At 42.6% G+C, this 11,753-nt stretch overlaps 1 protein-coding gene across 1 annotated transcript in view; it reads left to right on the forward strand.

Annotated features, from left to right (window-relative positions):
* Nucleotides 1–10,860, forward strand: part of LOC140277033 (uncharacterized) — a 38,684-nt gene extending 27,824 nt beyond the window's left edge. Inside the window, exons 10-21 of the mRNA XM_072371906.1 lie at nucleotides 1,683–1,741; nucleotides 2,018–2,165; nucleotides 2,242–2,346; nucleotides 3,172–3,324; nucleotides 3,603–3,770; nucleotides 3,868–4,041; nucleotides 4,743–4,832; nucleotides 4,915–4,998; nucleotides 6,655–6,773; nucleotides 9,934–10,042; nucleotides 10,229–10,392; nucleotides 10,469–10,860. Coding sequence (XP_072228007.1) covers nucleotides 1,683–1,741; nucleotides 2,018–2,165; nucleotides 2,242–2,346; nucleotides 3,172–3,324; nucleotides 3,603–3,770; nucleotides 3,868–4,041; nucleotides 4,743–4,832; nucleotides 4,915–4,998; nucleotides 6,655–6,773; nucleotides 9,934–10,042; nucleotides 10,229–10,392; nucleotides 10,469–10,598 — 1,503 coding nt within the window. The 3' untranslated portion in view covers nucleotides 10,599–10,860. The remainder of the gene's footprint in view (nucleotides 1–1,682; nucleotides 1,742–2,017; nucleotides 2,166–2,241; nucleotides 2,347–3,171; nucleotides 3,325–3,602; nucleotides 3,771–3,867; nucleotides 4,042–4,742; nucleotides 4,833–4,914; nucleotides 4,999–6,654; nucleotides 6,774–9,933; nucleotides 10,043–10,228; nucleotides 10,393–10,468) is intronic.
* Nucleotides 10,861–11,753: the final 893 nt, after the last annotated feature.

The raw sequence follows: 11,753 nt of genomic DNA on the forward strand, positions 1-11,753 counted from the left end.
ATGCATCTAAAGCTGGATGCATCTAAAGCCGGATGCATCTAAAGATGGATGCATCTAAAGCTGGATGCATCTAAAGCTGGATGCATCTAAAGATGGGTGCATCTAAAGCTGGATGCATCTAAAGCTGGATGCATCTAAAGCTGGATGCATCTAAAGCTGGATGCATCTAAAGCTGGATGCATCTAAAGCCGGATGCATCTAAAGATGGATGCATCTAAAGCTGGATGCATCTAAAGATGGATGCATCTAAAGATGGATGCATCTAAAGATGGATGCATCCGGCTTTAGATGCATCCATCTTTAGATGCATCTAAAGTTGGATGCATCTAAAGCTGGATGCATCTAAAGATGGATGCATCTAAAGCTGGATGCATCTAAAGCTGGATGCATCTAAAGCTGGATGCATCTAAAGCTGGATGCATCTAAAGCTGGATGCATCTAAAGCTGGATGCATCTAAAGATGGATGCATCTAAAGATGGATGCATCTAAAGCTGGATGCATCTAAAGATGGATGCATCTAAAGCAGGATGCATCTAAAGCTGGATGCATCTAAAGCTGGATGCATCTAAAGCTGGATGCATCTAAAGATGGATGCATCTAAAGATGGATGCATCTAAAGCAGGATGCATCTAAAGATGGATGCATTACTGCATGAAGAGCTATGTGAGGGACAATGCCCTCCAAGGTGTCCATTATCAGAAATGAATGGACACCTTGGAGGGCATTATCCCACTTGGTCACTTACGAAGGAAATAAATATTCAATCAATCATTAATACTTTAATGTGTGATATATGCGTGTCTTTGTCAGCCAGGAAGTTTCTTAGTGTTTTAACTTGCTATGTCGTGGTTTTTCTTTGTGTTTATCTCGTCTTTTGTTCAATTCCTCCGGTGTCACGTCCTCGTGTCGCTTCTCCTTCTCCTTCTGCTGCATCCCAGTCTTCAAAGTTATCAAATTCACCAAATAAGTAAAAAAAAATGATAAAATCACTGTTTGAAATAACGTTGAGTGTTCGTTGCCATGGTTACCGGCTTGCGTCGCTTCTCCTTCTGCTCAAATTCACCAAATAAGTTAAAAGAAATTATAAAATCACTCGTTGAAATAACGTTGAGTCTCCGTTGCCATGGTTACCAGCTAGCGTCGCTTCTGCTTCTGCTGCATCCCAGTCTTCAAAGTTATCAAATTCACAAAATAAGTTTAAAGAAATGATAAAATCACTGGTTGAAATAACGTTGAGTCTCCGTTGCCATGGTTACCAACTAGCGTCGCTTCTTCTTCTCCTTCTGCTGCATTCCGGTCTTCAAAGTTATCAAATTCACCAAATAAGTTTAAAGAAATGATAAAATCACTGGTTGAAATAACGTTGACTCTCCGTTGTCACGGTTACCAGCTAGCGTCGCTTCTCCTTCTGCTGCATCCCAGTCTTCAAAGTTATGAAATTCACCAAAGAAGTTAAGATAAATTATAAATTCACTCTCCGTCTCCGTTGCTACGGTTACCAACTAGCGTTTGAGCCGGACGCAATAATTAGAGCTGTCGTCGGGCAATTTGACCGGAATGTCTTTCCTGGGTGTCCTTTATCACCTTTTAACCTACACCCTCCAGCCCCTCAGAATCGAGTATTAACCCAGGCCGTGGTATAAAAAAAGATATTTGACTTTGAATCGTGTGTTTGCTGCAGCGCAACCAGTTCCTCGAGGCAGAGAGCGTGGTGATGGATAAGGAGAGGAACCAGATCAGGTCAGACATTTTTTTTATTCTGCTGATATTGTTTATTCTGCTGGTCAGAAGCTACTGAGCCCCTTCTGGCTTTAAAGTTAGTGTTTGAATATGTTGCACCTTTGGGTTGTATTGGTTTAGATATGTTCTAAATGTCTAAATTCTAAGAGCCAGGACTTCTTCTTCTCTTCTGAAGTGGTCCGGAGCAACACCCTCGTGTGACGTCAGCATGTTTTCAAGTTTCTTTCTTATAATCTGATGAGGTTTAAAACACCCGATCGCTTCTCCTCTGTGAAGGTTTGAGATGCGAGCGCTGCTGGTGAACAACGAGGACCTGCTGAGGAGCAACGCTCAGCTGAACAATGAGCTGAAGAAGACCAGGGAGCAGATGATAGAGATGGAGAAAGAGAGCCAGGCCATGGGGGAGAGATTCCGACAGATGGAGGTGGGACAGGCAGACTGACGGAGACAGAAGTATTTCAAAGATTTCCTGTGATTAACTCTCATCTTGTGCTGCGCAGATTGAGGTGAAGCAAGCTCGGGAAGTGATGGTGGAGGCAAACACTCAGGAGTACGCCTTCAACTTCCTGGAGCAGTCGCTCAAAAACAAGCTCCAGGATGCTGAGGTACGTCCAGCCACACAGGAGCAGATTCAGAGCATAATGAAACACAGAATAGCTTCACTTTCTGTGCAGAGGGTCGGACGTTTGTACATTTATTTTTTCATGCACATGTAAGCAGATAAGAGTCATTGAAGCCTCACCTACTGATCTAACAGGTCGCTGTCACCAGTAAGCAGCTGTTATTCCAGAAAATGAAGGCATGCGGCTGGAAACCTGCGGTTAACCTTATATTTCTCTGCTTTTGGGCACAATGCCGGCGAAAATGTAGATGATGACGTCCCAGCTTCAAATGTTTCTGGAGCAGGTTTTACATTGTGCACTTCCACTTAGAGAGTTCAGGCTATCCTGGAGTTCCTCCAGTCTATTCAGAACATATTAAGAACGACTTGGACTCTGCTTACATCTTCTTCTGGCATTTTAAGTAAATTTACACGAATGGATCTTTTGTTTTTTGGGGGTTTTTTTTGCACTACATGTGTTCCTCCTCCACGCTCCCCTTTGGTCAGGATAGCATCGTGTTAGCATCTTGTTAGCATCTTGTTAGCATCATGTTTGCATCTTGTTAGCATCGTGTTAGCATCATGTTTGCATCTTGTTAGCATCGTGTTAGCATGTTGTTAGCGTCGTGTTAGCATCTTATTAGCATCGTGTTAGCATCTTGTTAGCATCATGTTTGCATCGTGTTAGCATCTTGTTAGCATCATGTTTGCATCGTGTTAGCATCTTGTTAGCATCTTGTTAGCATCGTGTTTACTGGTACTGTGAAATAGGGTGACATGTAGCTGTGTATGATGAAGCCGAACTCTGAACTGTTTGTTTCCTCTTCAGGAGAACCTGGAGAAGCAGACGCAGCATGCTCAGAATCTGGCGGAGAAGTTGTGGCAGGTGGAGCGACAGCTGGAGGAGCTGGAGATCGACAATGGAACCAAGGGCAAGAGGTCGATCGAACTCAACAGCACCATCCACAGACTGGAGACCGAGGTACTCACAGACAAATACAGACAGATCTTCTAACCTTTTCTGATTCCAGGCTTCTACCATCTCTTAAAAAAACTATTATTTCTGGTCACAAGTGATATTTTAACAAATTGTGCCAACTTGTTTTAAAAAGGCATCATATGTCTTCTTTAGAAAGAACAAAACAAACAAAAACGCTTGATACAGTAAGCTGATACAAGCATTTAAGGTTATTTTTCCCCTTTCACATTGTGACATACCTACAGATGTGCACAATTCAGTACATTTCTTTGTGTTTCCAGCTGAGTGAAGCCATGCAGGCATCTACACAGGCTGAGGCTGAGCTGCACCTGCAGCAGAAACTGCGCGAGGACGCCCAGCTGAGGGTGGTGGACCTGGAGGAAGTACTGCTGGAGAAAGAGCAGGAGCTGCAGAATCTGCAGTCCCTCGTCAGCAAACTGCAGGGAGAGGTATTTCCACCGCTTTAGCCTCAGCTAACGTGATGTCAGCCTTCAAACAACATCTCAGAACACCTTTTTTCTTTGTCTTTTTTGCGTCTGCGTGCAGGTATCTGGTAAGCTGATTGATAAGGAGCGGACGCTGGAGGAGGAGATCCAGCTGCGGGAGAGGCTGCAGCTGCAGTGCAAGCAGGCTGAGAGGGCAGTGGATGATCTCACCATGGAGCTGCAGACCACAAATCAGACCAAAGAAGACCTGGCCAAACAACTCAAACAGGCTCAGGTACCACTTTATCTGATTTAAACGGCCTGAGTTTCACTTGTGAGTGAAAAATAGGGACTATAAAATCCAAGAAAAACAAAACTTAATGACTTTCCTGCTGAGTAGCCCTTCTTATCTGATACACAGGGGTGTATCTTCAGCTTCATTCTGCTGCAGCTTGTTAAACAGCCATCAGACACAATAATAATACACAATAATTCCACTGCATGTTGCTGAGGGAGCATGTCACTCGGCTATAAGTGTGTTCAGGGTTTAGATGTGCACATTAAGTAGGTTGTGGACTTTTTTTGGTGTTTGTTTTCAATAAATCAAAAGTATCAGTCAAGCGCATTAAATGTCAGTATTAATATTAGCAAAGAAACCCAATTTATTGAAGCGTACTCCCATTTCCAAGCCTCCATAAGGCAGCTTCCACTGAGGTTCTGTGCACATGACCCAGTGATTCAAACAGAGATGTCCGCTTTAATTACTCAGTCATGCAAACTATCAGAGTTTGGGGTTAATGAGGTCTTAATTATGCAAATCCTGTTTAGGAATCAGCATGTTAATCCCAAATACATCATGTTGCCCTTTCTGAGGATACCTAATCTGTCCCATTTCTAAATAACCTGAGTGACAAACAGTGAAGTGAGCTGGGAGACAGCTCAGAGCTGTCTGAGAAGTTCGTGTGTGGATCAGGACATGCTTTTTGTGGTGTTCAGGAGAAGATGATTGATCTGGAGAGCGATCTTGAGGAGCTGCATGACAGCGAACAGAGATGGGCCAACAAGCACAAGAGGGCCATCGAACAGGTAAATGCACCAGGAACCGGAAAAGCTCTTCATATCCACTTGATTTTCTTGCTTATTGAAACATAATCATATTTGCTTTCAGACTGAGCAGCTGCAGCTCAAGTTGATTCAGGGGATAGATCAGATGGACCAGCTGGAGATGGAGAAGGACGCCATGGAGAGACAGGTAATCTGCTGCTGTTTGTGTCCACTTGTGGGGTCCAGCATGTTTTACGGGGATTTTTTTGTTTTTTACGGTCACATTTTGCTTAATCTTTAGTTATATTTAGAGTAAAGGTTAGGTTTAGGCATTCAGCTGTGATGGTTGGAGTAAATGCATTATTTCAATGGTAAACCACCACAAAGATGCAAAAAGAAGGGCGTGTGTGTATTATTGTATCTGTACTTTTAGTCTCCATTTTGAGATTTAAAGACATTTATTCAGATTCAGTTGCTGATATTGTGGGGTCCAGCATGTTTTACGGGGATTTTTTTGTTTTTTACGGTCACATTTTGCTTAATCTTTAGTTATATTTAGAGTAAAGGTTAGGTTTAGGCATTCAGCTGTGATGGTTGGAGTAAATGCATTGTGTCAATGGTAAACCACCACAAAGATGCAAAAAGAAGGGCGTGTGTGTATTATTGTATCTGTACTTTTAGTCTTCATTTAAACTGAGATTTAAAGACATTTATTCAGATTCAGTTGCTGATATTGTGGGGTCCAGCATGTTTTACGGGGATTTTTTTGTTTTTTACGGTCACATTTTGCTTAATCTTTAGTTATATTTAGAGTAAAGGTTAGGTTTAGGCATTCAGCTGTGATGGTTGGAGTAAATGCATTATTTCAATGGTAAACCACCACAAAGATGCAAAAAGAAGGGCGTGTGTGTATTCTTGTATCTGTACTTTTAGTCTCCATTTTGAGATTTAAAGTGATTTATTCAGATTCAGTTGCTGATATTGTGGGGTCCAGCATGTTTTACGGGGATTTTTTGTTTTTTACGGTCTCATTTTGCTTAATCTTTAGTTATAATTAGAGTAAAGGTTAGGTTTAGGTATTCAGCTGTGATGGTTGGAGTAAATGCATTATTTCAATGGTAAACCACCACTAAGATGCAAAAAGAAGGGTGTGTGTGTATTATTGTATCTGTACTTTTAGTCTCCATTTTGAGATTTAAAGAGATTTATTCAGATTCAGTTGCTGATATTGTGGGGTCCAGCACGTTTTACGGGGATTTTTTTGTTTTTTACGGTCACATTTTGCTTAATCTTTAGTTATAATTAGAGTAAAGGTTAGGTTTAGGCATTCAGCTGTGATGGTTGGAGTAAATGCATTGTGTCAATGGTAAACCACCACTAAGATGCAAAAAGAAGGGCGTGTGTGTATTCTTGTATCTGTACTTTTAGTCTTCATTTAAACTGAGATTTAAAGAGATTTATTCAGATTCAGTTGCTGATATTGTGGGGTCCAGCACGTTTTACGGGGATTTTTTTGTTTTTTACGGTCACATTTTGCTTAATCTTTAGTTATATTTAGAGTAAAGGTTAGGTTTAGGCTGTGCATCTCTCTAAACTACATCAGAGCTAAAAGTATATACATATATATATATATTAGGACTCATTGTTGCCATGTTGCAACACTAGCAAGACAAACTCTGGCTCTGGAGCTCCCCCCAGATGTTTTTATGTGAGATGGGGGTTGCATTGAGCAAATTTCACTGCTAGGTGTCTTCCAACGGAGTTACAATCTGTTTCCAAGTATAACTACAGCTAAAGCTGCGGAAACAACATAAAATGAGTTAATTACTTTGAATCTCTAATACATTTATCCGTGTGTGTGTAGCTGCGGGAGCTGCGTATGCAGGTGGAGGAGCTTGAGAGCTCCAGAGTGCAGGAAGACGTGATTTCAAGGGCCGAGTGCAGAGTCAAGGAGCTGGAGAATGCTTTGAGGGTGGAGGAGAGGTGAGTGCAAAACAAAGGCTACGTGGAATACATCTAACTGTGTTATTTCATCAGTTCATGGATATGAAAAGTATTAGCTCATGTTGAATTTGATGGCAGCAACAGAAACAGGGTTGCGTAGCATCCCCTCTTCTTTTAACCGAGATGCTAACAGACGATGTTCTTATTCGCTCGAGGACTCCAGCTGTTCAACAGGTCTTCTCTGTAATATTCTGTGTTTCATCACTAATGCTCCCCACACACCAGAAGACTTTGAAAAGACTCTGAAAGACGATCAGCTCACATCTAAAGACGAGTGTTTAGAGTTTTTAGTCCCAGACTAGCCTCAGACTAAAGATTTTACAAACACTGAATCTTGTAGGGTCACTATTTACAAGACTACAAGTAGATTTTTTAGATTTTTTCCCATCATGCTCAGCAGAAGTTTTACAAAAATGGAGGAGAAGCAGCTTTTAGCTGCAGCTGCTCTGGTCTGTGCAGTGGTTTGTAGGGAAAAACCCAACAAAAAGAAGAACTCCAAAAACTGCAGTTAGACTCCTAAAGACTGCAGTTAGACTCCTAAAGACTCCAGTTAGACTCCTAAAGACTCCAGTTAGACTCCTAAAGACTGCAGTTAGACTCCTAAAGCCTCCAGTTAGACCCCTAAAGACTCCAGTTAGACTCCTAAAGACTCCAGTTAGACTCCTAAAGACTCCAGTTAGACTCCTAAAGACTCCAGTTAGACTCCTAAAGACTGCAGTTAGACTCCTAAAGACTGCAGTTAGACTCCTAAAGCCTCCAGTTAGACCCCTAAAGACTCCAGTTAGACTCCTAAAGACTCCAGTTAGACTCCTAAAGACTCCAGTTAGACTCCTAAAGACTCCAGTTAGACTCCTAAAGACTCCAGTTAGACTCCTAAAGACTCCAGTTAGACTCCTAAAGACTCCAGTTAGGCTCCTAAAGACTCCAGTGAGACTCATAAAGACTCCAGTTAGACTCCTAAAGACTGAAGTTAGACTCCTAAAGACTCCAGTTAGACTCCTAAAGACTCCAGTTAGACTCCAGTTAGACTCCTAAAGACTCCAGTGAGACTCCTAAAGACTCCAGTTAGACTCCTAAAGGCTCCAGTTAGACTCCTAAAGACTCCAGTTAGACTCATAAAGACTCCAGTTAGACTCCTAAAGACTGAAGTTAGACTCCTAAAGACTCCAGTTAGACTCCTAAAGACTCCAGTTAGACTCCAGTTAGACTCCTAAAGACTCCAGTTAGACTCCTAAAGACTCCAGTTAGACTCCTAAAGACTCCAGTGAGACTCATAAAGACTCCAGTTAGACTCCTAAAGACTCCAGTTAGGCTCCTAAAGACTCCAGTGAGACTCCTAAAGACTCCAGTTAGACTCCTAAAGACTCCAGTTAGACTCATAAAGACTCCAGTTAGACTCCTAAAGACTGAAGTTAGACTCCTAAAGACTGAAGTTAGACTCCTAAAGACTCCAGTTAGACTCCTAAAGACTCCAGTTAGACTCCAGTTAGACTCCTAAAGACTCCAGTTAGACTCCTAAAGACTGAAGTTAGACTCCTAAAGACCCCAGTTAGACTCCAGTTAGACTCCTAAAGACTCCAGTTAGACTCCTAAAGACTCCAGTTAGACTCCTAAAGACTCCAGTTAGACTCCTAAAGACTCCAGTTAGACTCCTAAAGACTGAAGTTAGACTCCTAAAGACTCCAGTTAGACTCCAGTTAGACTCCTAAAGACTCCAGTGAGACTCATAAAGACTCCAGTGAGACTCCTAAAGACTCCAGTTAGACTCCTAAAGACTCCAGTGAGACTCATAAAGACTCCAGTTAGACTCCTAAAGACTCCAGTTAGGCTCCTAAAGACTCCAGTGAGACTCCTAAAGACTCCAGTTAGACTCCTAAAGACTCCAGTTAGACTCATAAAGACTCCAGTTAGACTCCTAAAGACTGAAGTTAGACTCCTAAAGACTCCAGTTAGACTCCTAAAGACTCCAGTTAGGCTCCTAAAGACTCCAGTGAGACTCCTAAAGACTCCAGTTAGACTCCTAAAGACTCCAGTTAGACTCCTAAAGACTCCAGTTAGACTCCTAAAGACTGCAGTTAGGCTCCTAAAGACTCCAGTGAGACTCCTAAAGACTCCAGTTAGACTCATAAAGACTCCAGTTAGACTCCTAAAGACTGAAGTTAGACTCCTAAAGACTCCAGTTAGACTCCTAAAGACTCCAGTTAGACTCCTAAAGACTCCAGTTAGACTCCTAAAGACTCCAGTTAGACTCATAAAGACTCCAGTTAGACTCCTAAAGACTGAAGTTAGACTCCTAAAGACTCCAGTTAGGCTCCTAAAGACTCCAGTGAGACTCCTAAAGACTCCAGTTAGACTCCTAAAGACTCCAGTTAGACTCATAAAGACTCCAGTGAGACTCCTAAAGACTCCAGTTAGACTCCTAAAGACTCCAGTTAGACTCCTAAAGACTCCAGTTAGACTCCTAAAGACTCCAGTTAGGCTCCTAAAGACTCCAGTGAGACTCCTAAAGACTCCAGTTAGACTCATAAAGACTCCAGTTAGACTCCTAAAGACTGAAGTTAGACTCCTAAAGACTCCAGTTAGACTCCTAAAGACTCCAGTTAGGCTCCTAAAGACTCCAGTGAGACTCCTAAAGACTCCAGTTAGACTCCTAAAGACTCCGGTTAGACTCCTAAAGACTCCAGTTAGGCTCCTAAAGACTCCAGTGAGACTCCTAAAGACTCCAGTTAGACTCATAAAGACTCCAGTTAGACTCCTAAAGACTGAAGTTAGACTCCTAAAGACTCCAGTTAGACTCCTAAAGACTCCAGTTAGGCTCCTAAAGACTCCAGTTAGACTCCTAAAGACTCCGGTTAGACTCCTAAAGACTGAAGTTAGACTCCTAAAGACTCCAGTTAGACTCCTAAAGACTCCAGTTAGACTCCTAAAGACTGAAGTTAGACTCCTAAAGACTCCAGTTAGACTCCAGTTAGACTCCTAAAGACTCCAGTTAGACTCCTAAAGACTCGTCTCAATCTTCAAAGACTGTGTGCTGATCCCTTTCAGGTTAATTCTCTTCCAAAACAGTTTCCTTTTCATTCTGTCTGAACGGGTCTGAACGCTAGGCTAACGTGGCTAACGTGCATATTTTTATGTACAGGAACAAAGCAACTCTGGCCAACGCCGTCAGTAAACTGGAAAGAAGGATCAACGAGCTGAGTGACCAGATAGAGGAGGAGCAACGGATAGCTGCTGAGCAGAGAGATCTGGTAAACTGCACGCACACTAATGTGAACGAACACGTGTGCATACTCCCTCCACAAGGGGGCAGTAGAGCAGACCGGAGAGTGTAGGCAGGAGAGTCCTGGCTTCACAGGACTTTATGCAGAGTCACACTGACTGCTCTAAATGAATATCAGAGCCAAACTTCATCTTCTTATGCTTATTTTCCTCAGATGACCCAGAGGATCCGCTCCCTGAAGCGTCAGCTGAACGAGGCGGAGGAGGAAGCGAGCAGGAAGGAGGCGCAGTACCGCCACACCCAGCGAGAGCTGAGCGATGAGCGGGAAAGCAACAGCCGCCTGCAGCGGCAGCTGCTCGACCAGCACCTGCAAAACAAGTGCGGACTGTGCACACACACTTTAACACACAAGCTTTAAAGTAGGAAACTCTAAAGCAGCGTCTCTGTCTCACAGGCGTAAGGAGAACCTGACAATCCGCCAGACTCTGGACAACCTGAGGTTGGATCTGAGCGTGGACGATGAAGACGACGACGAGCAGCAGCCCGAAACGAACCCACCAACCAACACCGTCACCACAGTTTAGACCCGACACTCAGCCGAATGGCATAAAAAGAGAAAAGGAAAGGAAATAACAGTCGGTTTGTTGCAGAAAATCTCACTTGTTGGTTCTTTTGGGCTCTTTGGGGTCACAGAAAAGACTCTATGACAATATATTGTGTCCATCACGGAACTTTTCCAGGTGAATCTTGCATTTAAGGAGACATAACAGCTGAACTCTGACCTTTCATCCATTACGAGCAGTTAAATCAGTAAGTTGCAGAGCTGACTTACTCCTTCTTCTTCTTTGGTAATCAGGAGGAACATCATCTGTAAAGAGCTGAAGAAACAAGCGATGGACTCCCTGCTCTCTTTCAAATATTCACATGATTTGCTTTTTCTTTGCAGCAGAGTAAGAAAACGTGCAGGAATTTGGCTCAAAGCTGTGCCGAAACACTGAGGGCCGTCCCAGAAGTGATGGCAATGAGCTCGAATTTTAAGATTTAACGTTGGACGACTGCACACAAGCCCACTGAAAACGGACGGACTGCGACTCCTGTAGATTTAAGACTTCTCCACCTTGTTTCTTTTTTATAAAAAAGGTACTTTCTGTGTTGGCTCAGCTGCAGTATTTGGTTGTGGACATATTCCAGGGTAAAGGAACACAACAACGTGTAAATGTGGGCTAACTTAGGGGCTTTTCAGAGCTGATTGTGTCTTTTATTTTTGATTCAGAAGCAAACGGCATTAAAAAAATATATTTATATGAGACGCTTTTTACATGTTTGTCTTCGTTTTTATGATTTAGGGATCGCTGAGTCTTTCCAGCTGCTTGCGGGACACCTTTTTAAGAATGAAACGTTGGATTTATTTCAGTTGTGTGTGTTTTTCGGGGGTGTTTGTTGGTGTTAACTTGCTGTGCATCCTGTGTTTCTGTACATGAGATCCGAGGTTTGTTTCTACAGAGAACTTCTCATTTTACACCAGGCACCTTCAACACAAACAAACAAACGATTGTTTGCCCAGAGTTCTGGTTTTGAACGTGTAAAAGCTAAAGAAAAATCTGAAATTAACTGTTTATGATGAACCCGAGAGACTAAAAATGTGGCGTTATCTTCTGAAGACGTTATCTTCTGAGGACCATGACAAAGTCCCAACTTGCATGATAAAAACAAGAAAGGTTTCTGGCTTTTTGCCCTCA

This window comes from Leuresthes tenuis, unplaced genomic scaffold, assembly GCF_036924035.1.
Source record: "Leuresthes tenuis unplaced genomic scaffold, fLeuTen1.0.hap1 SCAF_19, whole genome shotgun sequence".
In the NCBI taxonomy this organism is placed as follows: Eukaryota; Metazoa; Chordata; class Actinopteri; order Atheriniformes; family Atherinopsidae; genus Leuresthes; species Leuresthes tenuis.